General features: G+C 35.3%; 1 protein-coding gene across 4 annotated transcripts in view; it reads left to right on the top strand.

Moving 5' to 3' along the window:
- SYT14 (synaptotagmin 14) overlaps positions 1 to 25,539 on the top strand; it is an 89,122-nt gene that overhangs the window by 46,024 nt on the left and 17,559 nt on the right. For all 4 annotated transcript variants that reach the window (XM_085054916.1, XM_085054915.1, XM_085054914.1 and 1 more), the window contains 2 exons: positions 12,675 to 12,943; positions 14,814 to 15,263. In XM_085054916.1, coding sequence (XP_084911042.1) covers positions 12,675 to 12,943; positions 14,814 to 15,263 — 719 coding nt within the window. The remainder of the gene's footprint in view (positions 1 to 12,674; positions 12,944 to 14,813; positions 15,264 to 25,539) is intronic.

Raw genomic sequence — 25,539 nt, 5'->3', positions numbered from 1 at the left:
CCCCAAAAGGAAGTTTGAGACAGTTAGAAGTTAAACGTTAAAAGAAGTCTATGTTAGTGCAAGCCTAGCCTACAGTGACTCTTTCAGAAAAATGAAAATATTTAATATTTCTTCACTTCATATATGCTTGTGGAAAACTTGCAGAATGGTACAGTTATTTCATAATACAAACAAGGATAAGAGTCTGGGGTTTATGCATCAGTGTCTCTGGCTCAGATGTTATACTTCAAAATCTCTGTATTTTAAAGCAGGGCTGAGCCTGCGGATAAGAAGTAAAGTATGTTTTTTGTTGAGTGTTTTGCTGTAATACTTAGAGAAGTTTAGGTAACTGAGGAAAAGAGGCAAGAGCAGCATTTGTCTGCTCATTCTTCACTGTCTCTCTTGCACTTAGTTGCCATCATGACACTCATTTATGCAGTTGATGTCTTCCCAATGATTTGAGACATTGAAAGTTGGGAGACAATTCATATTACAATAATTTATTTTTCCTTCTGGTTATTCCCCATTACTTTTCACACATAAATTCAGATTGTTATCTGCACTTGGTTTTTGAATACTGTGTAAATTTTGCTGTCTCAGTGAGAGTCTTTTGTTTTTAAGAAGAGGTCAGAATACAAAAACATAATGGGAAAAATCTGTTTGACTGCCCTTTTCTACACTGAATTAGTACAAATTATTCCCAGCTTGCTGGAAAGCAATCTGCATTTGAAAATGTCCATAAGAAATTGGTGTAAAGAGGGAGTTTAGGGGAGTTCTATTTACTCTAGTTTTTTGCATAATCTCAGAGTTGCATGCAATGTTTCTGCAACTCCTTTCAGAAATGCTTGGCGGTATCTGCCGTGTTTTACATCTTCTATGGATATAGTGATGTAGAAACACTTAAACTCTGTCAACTCAAAATAAAAAACTCAGAGTGATTTTGTGTACTCCCATTTTTGTTTCAAAACTGTTTCAGTGTTGGTCAGATTAAATTAGTTTATGTCTGTATCTTTTTCATTTTGTTTTCTTTGAGCAGAAGTACTGGATTTCAGATAGAAAAGAACTCTCTTGTTATTTCATTACAGATGGTAGTATATGGCATACTTGTTTTTTGGGTTTTTTTTTTTTTTTGGTGGGGGAAAGGAAGATGAACACTTGAAGGGGTTAGATATTCATCCTGTATAGATGGCTTAGATTCCTACTGTGCCAGTTTTCTGGTGTTCGATAAGGCACACAAAGCAGTTGTGGGAGAAAGCATATCACTTGTATCCATGGTAACTCGAAAGATACTTTGGAACTCAAAAGGATGGAATAAGCCAGAGTAATAGGTCTCATTATAAGGGCAAAATACATAAAAGGTTCAGGCATATGCTTTTAATTAGTTGCCAAAAATAGCAGGAATCAGGGATGATGCAATGAAACAATAATTCTTGGTGTTAGAAATGAGCAACACTTGAAATCCAAAGATGTGCTCAGATGAAAGGTTTTTATCTTACCATCTTATGGGTATTCAGTCCATGAATACTAATAGGTCTGCAATGGTTTCTTAATCATGCTTAGGACATGAGAGTGCACACTGATAAAAGCTCCTGCAAGTCTCCTATGACTGTAAGTTTCTGAAGTTCCATGGTGATGTTAATTCTCAAGGCTGTGATGCAGCATCTTATGAATAGCATGTGCAAAGCATTCTCTCCTGTCTTACTGCTGGAAAAATAAATGTGTGCTTCTATGTAGGGATGACAAACAAGTAGTTGAAAATGCTGGTTAATTTGAGGTTAAAGGTAAAGTGTTTTTCAGAATGTTGCTTTAATTAATTTTAAAATAGGAAGGTAAGCAATGGGTAAAAGTGTGAAAACTTGAATGGATGGACTAGAATTGAATCCCAAAGAACAAAAATAGAAAAATGTATGAAGTACAAGGTATAGGATATTTGAATAACCATTTTAATAACAATATTTTAATACAGTGAATAATTTTAAAGTTTTCTATTTGAACATCAGTGTTTGTAAGGAATCCATCTTGTATTGCAGTGCAATTCTCCACATTATTTCCTCTGTTGCTATAGAAACTAATTCTAGTGCAGCTGTGATCGCTTATCAAAATTCTAATGTTTCAATAACCATTTCTTATTTTGAGTTATTTAAATAGCCTTGTCTTACTTTGAATCAAACTGCACATTTCATCACTGCTGAATTGTTGACTGGTCAAAATGTTAATGTGAAGTGATGGCAAATGCTGTGGGGTTGTGGTTTGGGTTTTTTTCTTTTTGCTATCTAAGCTATCATACTTATTGTTAAAGTTTGAATAACAAGCAAATTAAGGCTCTTTTCACTTGTTAAATTTTAAAGGTCAATATTTACTGTCTAACATCAGCATTTTATAATGCACATTACTTCCTCACTGTAATCTTAATTATATTTAATTTTTCATAAACCTTAAATGGTTCCTGTTGCTGGTATGTGGCCATGGGGGGTGTGTGTGTATGTATATATGTGTGTTCACATATATGTTTGGGTGTGTGTTAACTATTTTTAGGATGCTTTTAACTTAAAAGTATATGTCTTGACGTGTTCGTTTTGTTGAAGTAAAAATTTCAATGATAGGGCAGTAGAATATCACCAATTAACAAAGTATTCTGAGTCTCTTTTGTTCCTTGTATTATTTGTTTCTTTGGGATTGGGTTTGGGGTTGTTTTTTTAGTGTTTGGTAGTGGTAGGTTTCAGGGCTTTTTTGTGGTTTTTTGGCTGGTTGCTGGTTTTGTTTGTTTGTTTCTAACAATGGAAGTGCTACACTGGTGGGTCACATGTATTTAATGCAGGATGCAGCAACGTTTTGATTGTGAACTGTGTTAAACATCATTCTGCTGAATATGTTTTCAACTGTACTGCTAAGATCTAAAAACTTCGCTGACACTAAATTGTGAGGAAGAGTGTGATGGCAATTGGCCTGGAGACATGTGTTGTATACTTTCTACTGCTGTAGCACAGCTACTGCTGTGTTCCTGTAGTACTTTTCAGGATAATCGCTGACTTTCTAATGAGCGTACACTAATTTCATGTAGAGTGAAATAAATCATTTTCAATTTTGAAATTATCATACAAACATTTTGCAGCTGTAGCTGTCAGACTTTGATTACTAATTAACTGCTGTGTACCACCTTCAAGTCTCTTATTCAGCAAGCAGCATCAAACAGTAATTTCAAATTAGTTATCTAAATTTTTGCTAGTATAAGAAAGGTCTATGAGAAAAAAATTTTGATGGATAGGCATGTTTTCACTCTGTCCCAATGGCTAGTAGGTTTAGTATTGTAAATATAACACCATGGCAACATGACTTTCCGGATGGTGTTTTGGGAAGTTCGGCGTGTTGAGAATGACTGACCTTGATTGTTCAGTGCTGTTGTTTGGGTGGATGACATGGAAGACCAGTTCCTCTCCTGCTGTTTGCTGTGGGCTGAAGCATTATGCTGTAGATCCTAGGAGCCCTTTTGCAGCTTGGCTACTGTTCTGTCACCCTTGTAAGGTCTTGCTTAGCACTTATGGCTAGTGCTGTGGCTGAATGAAAATATCTTTACCAGACAGACTCCTATTCATTTTGTCTCGTCCAAATGCAGGAAATTACCTATTTTGTGAATTGTATGACAACTGTGGAAACATAGCAACACCTACATCATACATTACATATAAGCCTAGTAAAGCAGCTCATCGGTGACAGTGGGAGGTCTCAGAAGCGCCGCAAAGAGGTGCAAGAAATTTAGTTTTGAATAATTGTATTTCTTTATGCCTGGAGAACTTGTTTGAGGCCTTGCTGGAGTGAGCAGAACAGACTGACAAGCTCCCTGCTGCTTAATCTGTGCCTTTTCTGTGAATTCTTAGCCCTCTTACTGGGTGTGTGAAGGAAAGATACCCTGGTTTTGAAGCATATCCATTTCCTGTGATTTCACAGTGTCTATTTTGCCTTTCTTTTTCTGGAAAGTTGGCTCCATAAGTGGTACCAGTGCCATTCCTAAGCATACTTTCTGCAGACACTAATATCTGAAAGGATGTTAGAGTTCTTGACCATATGTAGACAGTTTTCTTCTATTGTTGACCTGTTATGTGCTCCTGCAAACTGAGATCATAGCAGATATTTTTCTGGGTTCTAGCTGCTTTTTGTTTGGTGGAGTTATGAGAGCTGTTTCAAAACAAAGCAAAAAAAAATTCTGTTTTTTCTAGAATGCTTTTTATAGAAATTCTTTAATATGCTACAGAAAAGGCAGTCGATTTTACTAGAGCAACTCACTGAGCCAGTGTGTCAAAGAGAGAAGGGGAGAAAGTGCCTGAATAGATAAGAGAAATTAAGATCTTTTGGAATTGTAGGATCTGAATAAATTATTACCACTGTCTTCCAACTTAAAGGAAAAATAACAATAAATCTAAAATATAAATGTAAAAATAAGGGCTTTTTGTGGGAGTGTCTTGCCTCTCCTGGAATGTAACCTAGCTGTGTTCTCTAGGTTGTGTAGATTTTCACCTACAAATATGGATATTCCCACCCATCAGACATCACTGATTTCTCTTTTATGTCCTTGCTCTGTTGACATTGCTTTTTTCTCAGATCTGAACCACTTTTTTGCATGTCATACGTTGTTTTATTTTCCCATTCCTTCACCTTTCTTCCTCTGTCATTTTTGCTTTGTTATTTTACCTGTTTGTAATTTTGATTCCTGCTTGCATCTTGTCTGTGCTTTATTTCTCTCTTCACACTTCTCATTTTCTATACAGATCTACTAAACTTCTCTCCCGTTATTTCTTTTCTTTGTTCATTTGACAACAAACCAATTCTTTTTTTCCTGAATCGTTGCAGTACTTTCTCCTTTTGCTTTTTTTTCACCTTATTCCCTGTACCTTTTTCCCCACCTGAATATTTTATTTTTTGTTTTCTGTTCCTTCTCTTCCACTGCAAAGCTGATGATATTGGAAAATTCTGCAGGAGTGTATATAGGGGAATTTTTTGTGTTGATGGTGGTATGCATTTCAATGGATTTTAGTTTAATAATAATTTAAAAGCTTGAAGTATAAATAAAAAAAAAAAACAAACAAAACCAAACCTTCAAAAACCAACAGAAGAAATGGCTAGAGTGCTAGTCTTAAAATACTTGGTTTCTGTTCCACACTTCTCTGAAAGCTTTCTGTGATGAAGAGCACTTCTGAGCTAGATTCACAGCGATCTTTATTAACTCTTTTTTACCCTGTACTTCAGTTCTCCATCTGTAAAATGCCAAACATGTTAACTTCTACTATTATAGTACTGCTGTTATCCACCATAACATATATTTCATTTATATATATTAACAGCTGCAAGGTAGCCACATTGTGATCATGTAGCCAGCTGAAGTAGATGGGCAGAAAATTTAACTCATGCCCTACCAAAATGGTTCATGTATAATTCTTGTAGTGCTGCTTTGTTAGTGACTCACTCCAGCAGAGCATCCTTTGCACTCAGAATTGCTGTGAAAAGGAGGCAAAAGAATCAAGCTTTTTGTTCCTATTCTGGAAGCAGTTCTTGATGGAAAGTATCTTTCATGGTTCATTTTCACCAGTTAGGGTTAAGTAATAAATAGAAAGCTAAAATGGTAGGGAGCTTTACACTTGTTTTTTCTTTTTTTTGATTGCACAATGCAGTTACCAGGGTAAAGGTGTTTTTAAGAAACCATGAAGTTGCTGCATTTCAATTGCAGAAGGAGTTCTCAGTAAAGGGAGGAGTTTTGTTTTATTTAAAATAAAAGTAAAGAAAAAAGAGTGATGGAGTTCTGATAGTTAAGTACTACAAGTACTGTATATACTGCTGAATGGATCTTCTTTATATAAGTAAATTAATTATGATCTTAATAAGGGGGATTGTATAGCTTAGAGGAGTTTGTATTTTTTTATTCTTGTAAAATATAAAAAACTTGCCTGAAATGAGCTGCAAAAACATAAAAATGCTTAAGAAAATTTTCCACGCAACACATTAATCTTGCTTTCTAAACATGCTTTGTTTCCTCATTTGAGACTGAATAGAATGAGAGCAAGAACATTACAGGAATATTAGCTGTGTGTTACAATACTTTACCGGGAATTGATTTTAGACCTCTATGGGATCTTTTTCACCTTTTCAGCACTTTGTTGCTGCTCAGCTCTTGTATTTAATACCACAGCTGTAGTAGAATTAAACTGGGCTGGAATTTGAGCTTTAATTTGAGGTGATAACTATACTCAAATGAAATATAGCAATGACAGGAAAATATTTCCTAAGCCCACATCCTGCTGCTACTGTCTGGAGGTATAGGGGGATGCTACTTTGCACACACTGGTGAGAAGTAGGGGTTCTCAGGGGCCTGGGATGGTTTACAGTGGGGGGAGTTTTCAAAGCTTTTAGCTGTTAAGCTCTGAATTTCCCTTAAGCATCCATAAATGCTGGTGAGATAGCCACATTTGGGAGAATTTTCACAGAGATGATAAAAGACATTTCCTTGTCACTGAGATTCTCCTAAGATTTCAAAGCTGGTTGTCAATCACCCTCTCCAGGCAGGACTTCTAGCGTATTTTAAAACAGGGAAGAAAAAAATAAAAGGAAGATTCTATGAATTCATTTAACTTACTACCTTTTTGGAAGTGATATTTTTCTATTTTGGTAATTTGGAAACAACAAACAGTGAGTAGAGGTGCATTGGAATACCTGTTCATCTATGAAGTTAGCCAACCTAGTGATCTGAAAAGTAGTTTAAAGGAAAGTTGGCTGCTTATAAAAATAGTAAAAGTGAAACCAGCATCTAAATGGAACAGAAAAGATGTTTTTCTGCCTTAATGGGCATACTTAGTACATATGCCTTACCTAAGGAAATGTAATTATGGAAGGGAAGGCAGACAATTTCAATTTTTAAAGATCACAGCTTTCTAAAAGAAAGAGCTGGATGGGGTCTCAGAAAAGAAGATGTTTTAAAAGTTAAAAAAAAAAAGTGTTCTGGAGCTTGATGTATATGAGATTCACATCAATAAAAGATTAAAATATTGAGCCATTATGTTGAAGCACCATTTAGATGTGTTTTGGACATCTGAAAAGTAGAAGTACAGAACCAGGTAGCAGAGCTCCTTCCTATTCAAATTAATATCAGTGCAGTATAAGGAACCAGAGAATGATACTTAAATTCAAAACAAATTAATTCAATAGATGGTAATGTATAATTTTCATTGAAAGACGACCAAAATATTTGGGAAGGAAACAAAAGAATTTCTTTGACAGCTAGTTCACGATAATGTTTTTAATAGTGTATTTGTACTTAAAATGTTACAAATGGGGCTAATTCTGGAAAGTGATTTTTTTTTCACCAGTGCAGGGCTTTTCTGTATTGCTCTGTAAAACAGATAATAAATTCTTACAAATTAGAAGTGCTCTAGTAAGTACAGTGAGCAAAGAGCAAAAGAACAAATTTCTTTTTTAGGGAAACAAAACCAAGCTGCAGTTCTATAGGCTCAAGATGTAAACAGACACAGTAAAAAAAAAAGGACAAAAAACCTCTATGTGTGTTTCAGTTATTTCAGTTGGTCTTAGACCTTTCCTGTGAAAGAAAATTGAAGTTTTAAGGACTCGACATAAAGATAAATCTATAATTTCGGATTAGTTTTATTTAAAAAGCAAAAAAGATCCTTTTTTTACATGAATAACCAGTAGCATTAGCTTGAGAGGATGAGGAAAATGCAGTGCTAAGAGCTTCACGTGACATCAGGTGTAAATGACAGCAATGCTGTTTTGATTTCCACAGGTCTGGGATTAAGCTCATAGTGTATGGAATATTCTAAATATTAGGAAACAGAGTTATCTTTTATTGGAAAGAAAGCCCCAGTCAAACAGATACGATAATTTCTTGTTTACTGGGGAATTGTGTAATGTAGAAGGAAGATAGTTCAAGTGTGAATAAAAGTCTAAAATACAGCAAATGCAAAAAGAAAGCAAATGCAAAATGAAAGAATTTTTTTCTGTTGTCCATAATGACCCCATAGCACTCCTGTATTTCCCTTTTTTCATTAAGCATGACTCATGCCATTACTCTTTTGGAAAAGAAATAAAATGAGGCCAGGATAATTTGTTGTATTATGAAATAATTTGGGTTTTGTCCTCACAAAAATACATGTAAGCTTTTAATTTTAAAGGAAGAAGAAGCCTGAGGTTTCATTCAATATTTAATGTTTATATTTTCTACTCCCTGTAATATGGGTTAATTCAGTCAACATAATATTTTTGGATGGTAGAAAAGTTCAAACATGAAAATTCCATTTGGACTGTCTGTGCTGCCTATCAGAAATCTCTAAGGGTATTTAATCATTCAGAATAAGAAAGGTTTCTTTAATTTTTAAACACGTATTTCATTTTATGTTTTATTTAAATTGTCTTAACATTTACATAGAATCCCTTGAAGGCTTGAAAACTTGAAATTTATGTTTGATTAAAAAAATAAATAATTATGTAGCAGAGTGTGTGTGGAGATACATTAGAGAAAGAACAGGTACCGTTTGAGTATGAAGATATTCTGACAATTACAAAATACAACTTGCAAAAATGACTGATTTTTGTAGTGATTATTTATTTTAAAGGAACTGGAAACCAGATTCCAAAAGGGATGTTGTGGTAACGTTGCCTCCCACAACAGTGTGAATTTTTAAAGAAGTACTGTACACGAGAAACTCGAAGCTGCAGAAATGTAGTTAATGATGGTTTATGAGGCAGGGGAATTAAAGGCACAAGGGTGGTTTCTGTTCCAATGTTAAGAGATGGTAGTTCTTGGAATTACTCAGGAAATATTGGCTAAGGAAGGCTGGGTTGGTGCTGCTGCTGTGAACCTTTGGGAAAAATAATTATGATAGGAAAGGCTAAACGCTGTAAATATGGAAAAGGACATCACCAGCTGCATGGTGCAATGTGCAGCCTAGCGTCGTCCACCACAGACCAGGAGAGAGAGCAGAAATGAGGAGCATTGAAAGCAGCAAGTTCAACTAGTAACTGAAAACCTAAAGCATTTCTTATGGTAAACTTCTGCATCTTTAAACTTTGATTCCACCCAGCAAAATGACTGACAATTTTCTGTATTTTCTCATAGTTATCAATTGTATGTTTCAGGAATGATCAGTTTGGCCTAGGTTGCTGTGTCAGATTTAACTTGAGGGTCTCTTGAGGTTGATGGCAAGGTATGTATCATCCCCCTTTGGCTTGCAATCTGTCCTGCGGGGGCTGATGAAAACAGACGAACCTTCATTGTTTAACAAACGGTACTAAAAAGAAGATATTTATTTACTTCTGACTTAAATGTGCTAATGACAGTTTACATGCTGTAATTTCTGAGTGTACCAGCAAAATGCTAATTGACTTGTGTTGGTCAGGTATTTCACTTATGGTTCTGGTTTCTTCAGCAAGGTCCTTACTATAACCACTAAGTGAGTGTTTTCCCAGCCTACCAGGGGAGAATGAAAATTTTTATTAAAGCTAGTAAAGTTAACCCTTTAAAAATAGGTTATTCAGATCTTCCTATTGACACCAATACACTATATTCTCAGTTTGGCATTTACCAAATATTTATTACTAAACAAATTTAGTTTCACTCATATAGTGAGAATATAATTTTAAAGTAATTTCTCGTACTTTGGGTGGAGAACTGAATGTGAGGCCTTTCTTTCTATTTGTCTTTCCTCTGTTCTGGCATTTTCTGGCTGGTAGGAACCTCAAACTAAACTTGATTTGGTTTCTCTGTGATTGTATCTTGTTTCCACTTTTGGGACATATGTTGGCTTGTTTTTCACCCTGTCTATCTAGTCCAAGCTGATATGGTCATTTAATATGATTAATTTTATTTACAAATGAATTTTCAAAAATTATTTTCTATGTGATTTGAAACTTGCATAGAAAGAATGCAGTGATTAATTTTAGATTTTTAGTGCAAAAAAAATTGCTTGTAACTCTTTAGCAGATATTAGCCACATTCAGTGGTCTTTGGGAGGTATTCTTTGGCTTTGTCACAGTACAGAAGTATGCATAAATGTAGCTGTGTCTCAAGTTCACACCTGAAATAAAGGGTACAAGGTATGTTATAGACAGGGGTTACAAGGTATGTTATAGACAGGGGTTTCAGTGTAAATATGCACAATACTTCAGGTCTGCTTTCCTTTCAGCTCCAAATGTTTTTCTCCAATACAATCAGTGATAAGCCAGCAGACACTAGCAGTGGTTTTGTATTTGAAACTTTGATACATATGCAACATTTTGCTGGCAGATTAATTGTCAAAGTCAGTTACTACTTCTGAGTAATTTTTTAAGGAAAATACCTAGGATCAGATATTTGGTATTGCTATATTAGTTTCTGTCTGTGATATCATTTGGCTTTGATATCATCAGTCATTAGAATGTGTTAATGTAATTCAAATCTTCATTGTTTTCGGAGAGCTGGAACAAAAAAAATCATCATTTTATTGCAGCATTTACTGAGGAGAGGGAAATTAAAATGAGACATTTTCACCTTGAGAATTAATTTGAAAACTTTGATATCTTTTTATGTAGAGAAAGCTGTTGTTCAAAACCAGTTTATACCTGTTTAGACAGAGGTGTCCTTAGATTTTTAATCTCAGATATTTAAGAATTTATGTGCTATTTCAGTTTGAAATATATATATTTGAAATTTGAAAAATATGTAGTTAAAACCTGCCCCAGTATTTTACCTTTTTCTGAGATTTTTGAATAACAGCTGGTTAATAAGAATTTTGTCTTCACTTCTTCCACACCTACATTAAAAGCACCTTTTCTGTCACACAGCCTGTATAGTTTTCCCATAGGAACATATAATGTAGTTCATGAAAGTGAAGAAAGTGAGTCACAGAGTCATTTATTTACTCATGTAAGACAATAATGGTGTTGATAGTTACCTGGACACGCTTTTATTTCCTTAGACTGTGGAAAAGCTGGGCGTTAAAAATTCTTAGCAGACTTGATGATAAGTGAAAAGAAAGAATATGAAGTCAGGGCTGCGTGGTGGTTAATGTCTCATTCAATGTTGTTTGTTGCCTTTTGGCAGCAACGAGCAGAAATGCTGTTGCTCTAAATTTCCTAGAATATTGAATTATATAAATGATGAAAAGGAAGTCCAGTTTTCATGCCATTGAGAGTCAAATGATTGGTATTATTATTTTATTCTGATTAAAAGATCAGTATAGATTCTAAACTCATGTCCATCTAGTTTCATGGGCACAAGTTATCTGATATTCATCTGTAAGGTTTTATGTTTGTCTGCTGGACAGATGACTACAATATGAGTATAGCATTCCTTGATGTCTGTTTTGCTTTCCAGCCCTGTGGGACTGGACTTTCAAGAGTTAGTGCCACTGGCTGACTAACAGCAGAGGACCTTTTTGCAGGAGTGCTGGAAGAGTATTTTGGAATCACTTTGAATGGTAGGCTGGCTCTGATGAGTTTATCAGAGACGAGAGGGTTCCTGACAGTGGTTTCATCTTCTAGGAGTGTTTTAATTACTTGTTTGCCATAGTTCTTTTAGGAGCTGTTGAAATAGAGGAGAGCCCTGCATTTCCCAGTTAATACTCTCTTTAACTTCCTTGTTTGGTAGATTTTTCTGTGAGTGAAATGGTATGTCTGACCAGAAAACACTTTTGCTTTGAAGTTGTCATGTATAAGGTAATTCTTTATGTCAGGGTCATGGAAATCTTCATTAAAACTTCCACAGAAAATGTAAACAAAAGGTGATACAGTTCTTTACCTGTACTTGATATTCCTTTCATTTCAGCTGCTGCACACCTTGCTGTCTTTTCCCAATTCTATTCAACTGTGTAATGCTGCATAGTAAAATATGAGATAAAAAAATTGAAATGTAATTATTTTGAATTAACTCTCTATATCTGTAGCCATGCATCAGGTTTATTTTCTGAGGAGATGTATAACCACATTTCTGTCTATCTGTCTAGTGTGAAAAGCAAAGATGGTCAGCATCAAGTATTCATCCCAAGCACAAGATTGCTCATGATCCTTTTTCCACTGTCTTTAGTGACTAGATGTAGTGTGTAACTTCCAGACACTGGATATGCACCCTTTAGCTGTCCTTAACAAGTAATAAGGAATCTGAAACACTGCTTCACTTTTTAAATTCACTCGTGAGCAGAGTTCACTTGTGTGAAAGGCTGCCTTTATTAGTACCTTACTTGTCTTCAGAGTTTAATTTAGTATCTCCCTGGTGGGCAACTGCATGGGAGGTAATCAGCTTGATATCATGGCTTTAGAGGGTGCATTTTGTTTCCATAATTGGCCTACATTCCATCTGCACAGAATCTGACTTAAGATATCCAAAGATTTTTGCAAGGTAAGCATCCCCGAAATTCAAGCCTAGAATTTTTGTCATGTCATATCCGTGCTATATTTATTTACATCTGGTTTACACAATCCATTCTGACTATACACTTAAAACTTTGCTTTTATCTAAATTTCTTTCATCTAAGAGATCACTCATTTCCGTTTTTAACAAATTTTTCTTTCAGTAGTATTTGTCATCTGATTTGAAATATAAAGTAAAAAAAAGACATAGATTTTTAAATTCTCTGTCCAGGCATTTAGATTTACATTTTCCACAGAACTGTTTGAACAGTAAATAATCAGAAAGTAAGTAAAGGATTTTCACTTATTCTCAGCAAACTGCATTCAGAGGATGAGAAGAACACCTCCGCTGGATGAACTGCAGCCGCCTCCATACCAGGATGACAGTGGTTCTCCTCACCTTTCCTGTACGCCTTCTGAAGTTGGAGACAGCAAATGTGAATATTCCCAATGTAGCAACAGCCCAAGATGTTCATATAAGTGCCCAAGTGAGGGAAGCACGGGACACGAAATAGAAAGCTTTCATAACAAAGGATATGAAGAGGATGTTCCAAGTGATAGCACAGCGGTTCTTAGTCCAGAGGTAAATGAAAGTAGTTGATTGTTCTGAAGCACTTTTTTAATCTAAAGGTCAGTGCACAGTTGTATGGGCACTAATATTGCAGCTCATTTCATTAAAAAAAAAAAGTTTGTCAGAAAATATGACAGTAGGATTTCAGATTGTTCAGATTTCTGAAGTTATCTTTATGGTACCTTAACTTTCAACCCAACTCCCAGTAAGAGTGGGAGTAAGTTTATTTTTAAACCATTTTAAACCAGCCAGAAAACTTCCTCACACTATAAGGACTGTAGTAAAAATTTTTCCACATGATTTTTCAGACATCCCAAATAAAAGAAAAGTTTTGCTAATGCTTTTTCAAACTGAACACCCCATAATGTAACACAAGTTTTATGGAAAAAAAATACAAAGGTTTTTTTTTCTATTTTTGGTGTGGTATAGGGATTTTGTCCACCTAATTTTCCTATTTTCTGCTATAAACTGTAACAATATGTATTTTTTTCTGTGAAGAAATCATCTTTTCTGACATGTATTTCATTGTAATGTCTTTAACAGCCAGTTACTGCACTGACATCTATGGGTAAGTCTAATTAGTGATGCCATGTGCAGAAGAGGCTCCTTTTTGGTACAAATTTCTCTTTTGTCGCTACCTGAAATTTTAAAGTGCATGTTAGAGCTCAGTCCTGGTGTGCTAACAGCTTTTGCTGTCTTAGTAGACTTGTTGGTAGGTTGAGTTGCATACCTGGGGTGTTGGGGCAAGGTCTGGAAGGCCCAGCTGGAAGGTCTTCCCATTTTGTGGCACTCCAGTCATTAATGTAAACACACTCAATAAGAACTGAGAATGCTGCCAACTTGTTTTATAGCCACTCAAAGCTTTAGGAGTGAAGCTTTTAGAGGAATGAATTCCCACAGCTATGTGGCAACTAGATTAAAATAAGAACATTTTTTAACCCAGAAGGCTTTGTTTTGGCATCTGTTCCATCATGTGAACAAGTGTGTCTTTGATAATACGGAGACACACTTGAAATACCTTTGTTTAACATACTTGGAATAATTTATTGTATGATTAGTAGGTTGACCTGTAAGTATTTTCTGTTTCAGTATCTCTATCAAAGCAGCTGTCGTAACATTATAGGGGATCAATATTTTATTCAAAATTTGAAATGACAATAAACAATTTGAATTTTAAGATTAAAATACAATTTTAGGACTGATGCGGTTTACAGAGAATTCAGAAGATGAGTTCAAAACAGATGCATCTTGCACAGTTCCAGTAAAATTACATGAATAAAGCCATTATAGTGACATCCCTGCCCATGGTAGAGGGGTTGGAACTAAAAGATCTTTAAGATCCCTTCCAACCCAGACTGTTCTGTGATTCTATGTTTCTGTGATAGTTTTTGGCACATTCATATAACTCTTGTGGACTGCAACAGGAGCTGCATGTGCAAGTAGGTTAGTAATTCCTGTATTCTTTGCTGGCACCTCACTGTGCTCTCAACCGTTAGCTGTCTTTCAAGAATGTAATAGATTAACTTTAAAATATGTGTATACTTGCACTGAAATAAGGTGGTTTTGTCTTGTAATAAATATGTATATGTTTTAACATGGGGCACGGAAGAAGAGATCATTACAACTTAATTCAATCTGCATTCAGACTGATTGGCTCCTGGCTTTTGGTGGGATTGGCCAGGTAATGCCTTCTGATTTCTTCTTGTCTGCTAGTCAGCCATCTCCTTGGGCTTTCGATGTTTAATAACCTTGTTTAGGAAATGAACAAAAAGATCATAGTGCCTTCATATTGTCTAGATCAAACCATATATTGCCATGCTAGACTTAATAATAGAATACAATAAATAAATAAATAAATGGCTTTTTCTTCCTTCTTCTTCAGGATATGTCAGCTCGAGGATCATCTTCACAGCTTCCTAAACCTTTTGATCCTGAGCCAGTAGCTAAATATGGCACACTGGATGTGACTTTTGACTATGACTCACAGGAACAGAAGCTTTTGGTGACAGTGACAGCTGTCACAGACATTCCAACATACAGCAGGACAGGTGGAAGCTCATGGCAAGTACACCTAGTTCTCCTGCCTATAAAAAAGCAGAGAGCAAAAACCAGCATCCAGCGGGGACCATGCCCTGTCTTCACAGAGACATTCAAATTTAATCACGTCGAGTCTGAGATGATTGGGAATTATGCAGTTCGCTTTCGACTGTACAGTGTACGGCGCATGAAAAAGGAGAGGATTGTGGGAGAAAAGATTTTTTACTTAACAAAATTGAATCTTCAAGGGAAGATGTCAGTGCCAGTGATACTGGAACCTTCTTACAGTCTGTCTGTGAGTATTAAATGAGGCAGAATAAGAATGCAGTGAGATACAGTGTCCTGAATTCTGTAAGAATAATGTGTATATTTATAGAGTCATCACATCCGCTCAGTTTTTTGAACAGTCGTAGCACTGCATTGGCACAATGATAATTTCCTTAGAGCTTCTGTAAGTACATTCACTTTCCACCTGCAAAAACTGCCCGTATTTTCACTTTGAATCACTTAGAAGTTACCAGTCCATAAATAGGAATATAGTGGTTAATGCACATATACATGCATATAGATATATACATGTATATATATGTATAAAGATTAGTATAATCTTTACCACCTGCAGCTCTTCAATTTAAAAAGAAAAGCACACCAGAGTGAAAAAAAAAAAGCTATGCTAGCAAGTGCCCTCCATCTGTTGCAATTAAGCCTTGGTTGCAAATATGTATTTGCCTTTCAAGAAAGAAAGATAGAAGAGAGGAATTTTGAGAGTATAAAGCCATTTTTAATAACTTCAGATTAGGACCTTGTAAATAATGGATTTCTGGTTCAGTCTGGAGTGAAAAGTAGTTCAAACTGAGAAAAAATTTTTCCAAAAAAAACAACTACCTATCTGACAAACAGAATTTTTTGTCCCCCAAATAATATTTTTTATAAAGCAAAATACCAGTAATTAAGGATAAATGTAGGTATCATTATCAATAAACACAGAAGACCACTAAACTGCCACTCAGCAGCATCTTCTCTTTTGTTTTGGTAAGTATTTAAGTATGCTTTTTTCCAGAAAGAGAATGTTTGTCATGTTGTGGTCTGGGCTTCCTAGACTAGAAGTACTTGAGTGATCCTTGCTTAAGAGTTGTATGTGTGCTGTGTTACAGACTTTTTGGGGAAACAAGAAGGTGATTATCAAGGACATACATATTTGGACACTGCATGTATTTTGTGGGATTTTTTTTAAACAATCAATGAGAAAAAAAGAGGAGGAGGCAGAGAAGGAAAATATTTTTTTAAGTGAAGCAAAGCTATTAATTTGTTCAGCATTTTGAAAAAAAAGTTTGTATCAATTGAAATGGCATTTCTGTTGAACATGAATACTTCCAAAGACTCAAAATAAAAGGCCGTTATATTTAATGACTAAAAATATAGTAGTTAGTAAAAGAAGAGAATATATCATGGATCTGATGGAGGATCAACTGACAATGGAACAGATTTCTCATGGTTTCTTATGAAGCACAAATCAATCTAATCTAAGGATGAAATGGTTCACCTACCTAGAGCAAATTTTCTTAGTGAAGAGTTTGCTAGTTTCACAGCTTGGAAAAAGCATCTCATGACACAAAACATTGAATATTCCAAAGGTATTTGCTTAATTTGTGTGTTTTCAATAGGTTTATGTATAAAATTTACCAAAGCAGTGAAAGAGGGCAACAAAGGGGCCAGGCTTGTGCTTGATTGGTGTATCCCATATGTGCACTGGTTATTCTTCAGTATTATTTTCATGAGTTTTTATGATAGGCAGAGTAAAAACAAGTTCCATGAGGTATCAAAGATTAGAAGGTTGTTACTTATTTTCTATGATGGTAATGCATGCCATGTCAGCATTTTTTGCTCCTCAGTTCTTGGGGAATGGAAAAAGAATAAGGAGTGTTGGTAGCAAGTGAAGGGATCTTCCAGAGTTTGTTTGTGTAACAGGATTTAAGCAGCTCTACCTGTTGCTGGAAAGGATCCTTCAGAGTTTTGATAGCTTGAAGGAGGATCCATGGTCTTCTGGAACCACACAAATCAGTTTTTAAACCTTTGGGAATTCATTCACTTCTGATTTTATAGATATTTTTATCTTATCATTTATAGCCGATACAGTATTTTTTCAGTGAGCAGATTTATTACAGGATTTAACATCTATTTGTTTTGCAAGATTTGCAAAATTTGATTTTCGTTTTTCAAGATTTGCAAGATTTGTGTTAAAATTCATTGTATTTTTAGGATGTATGACTGGAAGTGGGGGGCATCCTTGGGTCACTTGAGTTCAAGCCCTGGTTACTCAAAACAGCCAGGTCATCTTGATCACAAAATTGTGAATTTTCATCTGAAAACATCAGGTTGTTTTGTTTGCAACCTGAATTTCTTCATGGCCAAGTTATTACCACTTGTTCTTGTGCCAGTATTGGCCTTGAGTTTAATTAGTTCCTACCCTTCTCAGGTGTTTGCTTCTGGGTATATTTATACACATTGATTGGATTCCTTTTTAGCTGTCCTTTTGCTAGAATAAACCAACAATCTTTATGTACAACTAGGCATAAATGTCAGGCAGGAGTTATTTAACAGGAGAAGGTAAGTGCTGTTTGAATTTGGAGATATCCAGTTGCTCAAGGATATTAGTAATTATAAGATCCACGATGAGGCACATTGTACATTCGGAATTAAATTTGCCTTGTTCATTTACAGAGGGTTTTGTTGCTGAGAAGTGTTTATATTTGACAGCTTTTTATGAAGATATTTCTTGGACACATGACAGTTGTCCTATTTTTTCCACTGATTCTCATTATATGGATTTTGTATATTAAATATACCTTCTGTCACTGAAACTTCCTAATCCATTGAAATATCTGTGCTAATCTCTTCTGCAGAAATGTATTTTATTTCCTTCTGTCTGTGCCTGATATTATATTAATGTATTTTATTAGCTAATCATATGCCTTCTGATTGTATAAGAACAGTTTGTATCCTGTGAAGTTCAGTATTTTTTCAGTGATACTTTAAAGCTGTACACAAGGAAATCTGGCTAAAGGTAGATCAGCAAGGTCAGTGCCTTTCAAACATAGTGACATGTTGACATACGTGGGGCCTGCAAATCTCTGGGTATTGCTAGAATGTGAACAAGTACATGTCTTGCTGAGGATATGATACTAGTATAGTCCTTAATTAGGTTTCAAAGCTACACATGGCTTCGAATTTACAAATATATTCACAAAATACCATTTTCACCCAAGATTTCACCCTGTTTCTCTCCTTCCCACATTGTGTATAATGTCTTGCATTAGCAGCTATTATCCCCGGTCCTGTTTGTCTTTAACAGTCCTGTGTTGCTGCAGTTCTCCCACGTAACAGGGAATTCCTCCTCAGCCCCCTTATTTATCACACGTTTCTTCCCAAGTTCAGCATATGTTTGAGTGAGGAGGAAGCAGTGAAACCAGCATGAGTTGGGCAGAACGCAATTGTCACTGTTGTCTGAGACTGTGTCCCTTTCAGATTTAATAGAAATTGTCCATTACATCAAATGTTTAATAGCAGGGGTATGCATTGTGGTTTTGTCAGAGCGTAGTTTTTGTAGGAAGATATTTATTGATGCTTTCAGAGAAATTTTCCCTTTAGTGCAGTGGAATACAAATTTTCCTTCACCCATCTTGGAGTTTAGAAAAGCTGTTTATTTCTCTTCAGGAAATCCCTGTGGACCTGTTTATAGTTGCTCTTCGTTCTTCTCTCCCAGAGAAATTTTCCTGACAGTGAAAAACAGCCTCCAGTATGATGTGATTATAAAAACATATAAGTAGTTTATTGAGTGAAATCTGTTTGGAAAAGATCAAAGAAACATGCGTAATCTGCTTCACCATCCCATAGGTTGATTTTTGGTGTAGAATAACAACAATCAGTCATGGTTTTTAGTTTGTGATTGATTTGGGAAGTACCATTTCGGTGACCAAAACATACCTCTTCCTGCCAAGCAAATCTAGTAATCATTCATTACGTATCATCAAATTACAAGGTGTTTACTGGGAAAAATTAAATTTCTTTTTCTTCTTTTCTATAGCATTCTCCATTTCTACCATCTTGAACTCCCAATGCGATCCCTTATAACAAAGAATGGATGGTGTAGGCAATCATAGGTGTTGAAAAGAGTATTTTTTACATCTTTACTGTAAATATCCAGAGCATCCAGAAAATTATTTTAATCAGTTTTTTGAGTGAAGGCATTTATGCATGCAGTGTATAAAGATGCTCACTCCTGCACACACACTCTCTCCGATATGAGGACAATATTTAATCATCTAGTGTACACTGGTTTATGCTCTGTGCTTAAGGCATTTATTTTGTGTTACCCTTTATGCGAAGCATATCTTCAGTATTCCTTGTAATGCTTATCAGCTCATAAACTTCATAGGAATAAAGCTGTGAAGCTTTCAGAGTGGCATTTCTTTTCTGGGAATTCTTGTCCATTATAGAGTCAAGCTGTCAGGTTTTGTGCTAACTCTTAAAGAGTCTCTACTAGTAACTTTACTACTGTGTTCTTATGGCATGATCTATCCAGGATTGTATTTGGAAGGCTAAATGCTAAAATTTATATGTATAAAAAGAGCTTTATTGAATACCAGTATGATACTTTGCGCTTCTAATAAAAAAAAATTACTAAGACTTGTCTAGGGGCAAAACAAAAAGACAAAATATTTTGTTCTTAGTATTTTAACTATAATTCTGCTTAAAACTAAGAGTTCCTATGTGATGATGTATAAATGCTTTTGGTTAGCTTGTATAAATTTTGTCCATCAAAGTTAGGGGCAATTATCTTTAAACTCTGAGCACATTCTTATCTCAGGAATAACCTACTCAGTCCATCTGAGTTAGTAGTGTAAAAGACAGAAAATCAGAATAGATCCTTTGACACAATAAGAAAGGTGACTCTTGCGATTTCTTTGAAGAAAGTTATTAGGTGATTGGAAAATGGTGATAATGTTAGTGAAGCTGCAGGAGAACTTGACAGTACTTGGCAAACAAAGCATTCTCCCTGTGTTTGGCTGCTCATATGACATTTCATGGCAGTATTGGCAAGCAGCAGCCATTGTCTTCCTGGGTGTTGTGGCTAGGGTTAAAAAAATTGACTTTCAACTCTCTTGCTGATACCCAGATGAGATGCAAGTTCCCACATAGATAACCACATCTATTACCATAACCCTTAATGTAGAATGCTGAGAGAATTTTTTGAAGTCAACAATGTATAGAATTTTATCTAGTTGTCAAAATCACTTTGTCACACACAGAGTAAAATAACAATTTAAAAACAGGTATCCTTTGCCTTTAATCAATGAGTTGCTTCAAAAAAGAGTTACTGTCTTTGGTCCTTACAATCTTTGATATTTGCAAATAATGGAAACTATGTTTCAGACATGGTATTACTATTTCAAGTGTACAATGATGCTTTTCAGTGTCTAAAATGCCTCCAGTCAAATGACAGACTGTGAACAACTGTCCTAGATTAACTCAAAGTAATCCTCTTGAGCAGTACTGTTGCTTACTCAGAAAAGCCAGTCCATCAGTGGCAAATATATTGTGTAGAATTCTATGTCTAGTTTTGATCATCTTTAAAAAAAATCAAGTAGAGGAAGCTTATCAATGCATAAAGCTGAAAAAGTGAGGTAACTGAGATTCTGAGGCTGTCATTCTCTGTAGTAAAAGTGTGGTCTCCCAACCTGGATTGTGATTTGTAAGAGCAGAAAGGAAAATAATCATACTGTAAATTTCCCAGAAGTGACTTTTTAGAAGTTACAAGTAAAGATTATCAAAGTTGTCCCTCATATGAAATTTCCACTTTTGAAGACTATGAGCTGCTGTTTAAACCTTCCTCAAGCAGCTCTTTCAGTGGAGGTACATTCTTTAGCTTATCAATCCAAGTGAAATTTCTCTTTCCCTTAGAGATCCTGAATTTCTCAAATATTTTGTTTTCTTATATTTTAGACTCTTATTTGCATGTATATGCATATACAAATATCTTCTCACATTTGTTAGTCTTTCAAGAAAACTACAAAAGGTCAAAACACAGAATCAGTTCTGTTTGCAGGTTTGAGCATCCTTCAGTGAAAACATGTGCACCATTTTCCTTTGATTTGTTTCCATTGAGGGAAGTCCTAACCAGAGATTTTACAAACAGATGAAGTCACCTAGTCTGTAAAGTCATAATGTACATGGTTGTGGAACTTTTGAATTAGTTTTTTATTTATTTACTGAATGATTCTTCTTATTATTCTGGTGGGCTTGCAGTATAACATAAGCCTTCTTCATTTCAGACTTGAGGATCTTCAGGTTATCACTTTTGTATATTTAAGCAGCCTCTATTTGGTATCAGATAAGCATTTCTGTTCATAGGGTGCCTTTAGCAATGGATCTTTTTACTTGTAGTGTCTCAGCCTCGTCAGGTTTGTCCTTTATATCATTTGACCTTGAGCTGAATCTTTCACAGCTCCTGTCTTTCTGTTGGGCTTAATCAGCTGTCAGCTGGTCCCAGGAGAATCCAGTTTATCTGTTCCCTTTCTTTTTGGCATGTAGGATGGCTCTAAGAACTGAAGCAGATCCCTTCCGACTGGAAACACCTGGTGGTCCTCTGATGATGAGATTAAACGTGACCTGAGCAAATCAAAAAGGGTACCACTAGCAATTGTTAATCACAAATAGCTTACCTGACAAATGCATTTTAAATATACATTTAATGGTATGAATTTGTTCACTGTGAAAAGTAATTGTATGTATGTTTATGCAATCAAATAGTAATCCATAGATTGACTACTCATAAATTGTGCTTGCTGTTTGATCACTGAATCTTTCTCTTTTCCCAGACTGAAAGGGTGTAATCAAGAGAAAAATGAAATTATTTGCCATTGATCTTCCCAATGAGCATAGACTAACTCCAGCTGGACAGAGCATTGTCATTTAAAGAAGCCTGTGGTCTTGGAAGCTGTCCCACAGTAACATCTCCATGCTCTTACATGTTTGACAGGGAGTAAAGAGAGGGGGAGGTGTGAGTGGATCAGGGTGGGAGCTTTTAGCATAGCTTCATCAGGAATGCAGGTAAAATGCCTGCATTTTGTGTCAGATGTTCTTAACTAAATTGCTAACACAAATATCTAACAGCTTTTAGTGCTTGAATGTTTCTTTATGCTACTTGTCTTATCTCAGAAAACAGAATTCAATAATAAAAGGGCTCTTGCCTCTTTTCCTCCCCTGGCCTGTGGCTGTATAAAAAGCTGCTAGACTTCTGCAGTGTAAAAACAGCACTTTTGCAAATGCTGTAAATTCCATTGTAGATTCATTTCCAATTGCCTCCACCACTGCTTGGGTTTGCTCTGCAGATTTCGAGCCCATTGTCTGTGGAACAGCTAGGTGACCTTTTGTCATCTGGCAAAGGTGTAATTTAAATACAGACTAATAGAAGTGATAGAAAACTTAAAATGTTTCCCTTTCAGTAGAAAATGAATGTTTTGTTCTGCGGAGCTGATCATTTTAGAAAATTTTAGGCAAAAATTACTAATAGCAAATTCTAATGAAACAGGAAAAACAATACAGAAATCTCTCTGGGAACTTGTTCAAAATCTTTCAGAAAAGTTGCATGTTGATTTACCATTATGAAGAATATTTAATTTTTATTTAGTTATTTTAATTTTATTACTAAACTGTTGTATCTTAAAATTTGAAACCAAGCCTTTCTTTAACAGTACAATATTCTTATTAGAAAACCCTCAAAGATTTTATTTTTTATAAAAATTAATTTATTTTAAATTATTTTGAAATGAAATTTGTGTATTATAATGTATCTTAGGAAGTTTGTTATAGTGACTATGGTAAATTAATGCTGTGTATAGAATTTTTAAGCTTTTAATCCTTTGAATCTAGTGAATAAAAAAATTTAAGTTGATCTCAGTTGTTCACTATTCCATCTGTATGAAAACAAGGTGTTTTTTAGAATTCTGCATCCAGAAGTTTTTTTCTCTTGAAACTAAAAAACAGGGTAGAGCAGAAGTTTTTGATGAGAATTGGGAATATTATAATTTCAGGTAATCAGATTTTCAACTAAATTAATAGTATTTTAATAATCAAAACAATTCATATTTGATGTGAATACCATTGATGTTGAGTGGATTCATTTGCTAAAATTGGAATTTTTGACTAAGAAGTACTGGTAATTTTAAAAGCATGCCATTCTACACAAAAATAAATGGCTTTGTTCCTAAGATCAAGTTGCATAATGGAAAGATCATTAGAATATTTAGTTTCATGTTTGTGATTTAAGTTGACTAAGTACTGCTGTAAAGTGTTAAGTACATGAATAAGAATGCACATTACACTTAATTGGAGCATGTTTCAAGGAAGCTGTTACGCAAAAAAACCCCAAATAATTACCTGTCATAGATAATGATGCTTTCCTAAACCTGTATCTTTGTGAGATGCTTAAAACTGTATGTTTCAATGTTTGCAAGTTCAGGTTATAAATTTAAAGCAAAATACTGGTAACGATGTGTTCTCTCACTTTTACAGCACAGGACAGCTGGCTTTGAACTTTGACATTCCTAATTGTTTTATATCCCTCTGTTTTCAGGGCTGAGTTCATCAGGTGTGGCTAGCACAGACCTTTCCCATGGGAACTCTCTTCTCTCTTTTTCCTGTGTTTTATAAACAAAGATAAAGTTTGGATGTTATTAAAAACAGTGTCTCGAGATTTGGACAGTTCAGGCGTCACCAATTGGCTCAGGGGGAGGTTTCAGACTGACCAATCTGGGTGACTTTTCAGAAGTCTATATAAGTTGGAATTAAATAATAAAAGACACTTTTTCCTGCCATTGAGAACCTGGTCCTCTTTACTCTGCTAGCGGCTCGACAGCGACAATCAGGTGGTCTAAGTTCTCTTTCCCAGGAATGACCTCGATATTTTTTCAACAGTATTTTAGCTTTGAAATGTGTTTTTGTAAAGTATCTGGCGCTGAAGCCACTAATGAAGGCTGTGGAGCCCCTAGGTTTGTTTTTTTCCTCCCTGAGAGCTCCCAGGTCTGGAGCCTGTGTGAGGCTTGGGTGCTCTCCTCCCCTCAGCAAGCTCAGAGGGAAACAGGAGCTTCAGGGTTCAACACTGGGATGGTGACTGAGAGAGATGAATGCTTTTATCTAAAAACTGTTGGAGACCTGGATTGAGGTCCCTCCTTTGCCTGCTAGGATTCAAATCTCCTTCCCTAACCTCTCAGTTGTATTGATTTAGAAGTAGAAAAAGTAATGTGCAAAAAAGTTCTTTAAGAGATTAGTGGTATAACATTAACATTTAAAATTGGAGAGAGACATTTTGACAAGTAACATGCTGTGAATCAGATTTTTGTTGCTGAAGGATTGTCAGTGAGGTTTCATCTTTCCTGTGTATATTTTGAAAAGCCAAAAGAATCAGATGCTCTTGTTTTGTAAGCCTACAGAGACATGATCTTAACCTGTACATTGAGGAAAATGAACTTTTAACTGCCTTCAGAGCACGGCCACATTATTCCTTGTCATTAATTCCAGCTGGCTTAAGAGCAGAATTTATAAGCAGAACTTCAGGGTATAGAAAAATAACAGTAGGAAATGAATATGTAAGTTACAAGTACCGTGTTTCCATGGAATTTTTGGGAAGGAAGACAAATAAATACATTTTACATATATTACCATTGATGCAAATAGATGATTCTCTATGTTGTAAGAGGGCAGAGAAAAACCTTATTGAAAATGCTTTTCGGGGATTGAAGTCTGACATCATGTATTTTATGGGAAAAACCTGAAAATATTTTATTTACTGTAGTAAGACAGATATTTGAACCAAATATTTGGAATAGACATTGCCCTTTTTTTGGCAGTGCTTACTGTTAATAATGTATTTATGGCTGAATTGACAAAAAAATGTTCAGGTTTGGTATTAATATCCTGGAGACAACCTCATGAGACAGTTCCTTGCACTGTGGTCAGATTATCAACACTTTGACAGTCCATCTAAGGTTTTAAAAATCTGCATATAAGGTTTTGTGACAGTTCTTACTAGGCTATTCTGGTGCTTCACTGACCTTGAAAAGCCTTTGCTCTTAGGGAACCTTAGTCCTTTTTATCCTTGCTTGTTAAATTGCACACAGTGTTTATAGAGGAAGAGAGGGAAAAGTTAGGAAAATAAACTTACATAGACAGATTATTTCAAACAAATAGTAACTTTTGGTCTGAATCTTAAGTTTCCTACAGGGAAACAACAGTATCAAAGTGGCCTAGGGATAGCTTTACAGACAGATTAAATGATTAAATGCAGACCAGTATGGAGATGAAAAGGATCTGGTAGCACTGTAATGTTGTAATTGTAGCTCCATTTATATTCATGTTGTACCAATTAGCAGTTTCAGTGTTAATATTTTACAGTTTGGCACTTGATCATGAAGCTTAGATTTTGAGCAGGTAAGAGTAACTTCTTGTCTGGTTCTTTTCTTGATGAGTTTGTTAGTGCTCTTCTAGAATTCTGACTTGTGTAAATAGAAAAA

Source organism: Lichenostomus cassidix, chromosome 3, assembly GCF_008360975.1.
Source record: "Lichenostomus cassidix isolate B80296 chromosome 3, HeHo_3.0, whole genome shotgun sequence".
Classification (NCBI taxonomy): domain Eukaryota; kingdom Metazoa; phylum Chordata; class Aves; order Passeriformes; family Meliphagidae; genus Lichenostomus; species Lichenostomus cassidix.
The sequence above is the reverse complement of the archived record's forward strand: the minus strand, read 5'-3'. Positions and strand labels throughout refer to the sequence as shown.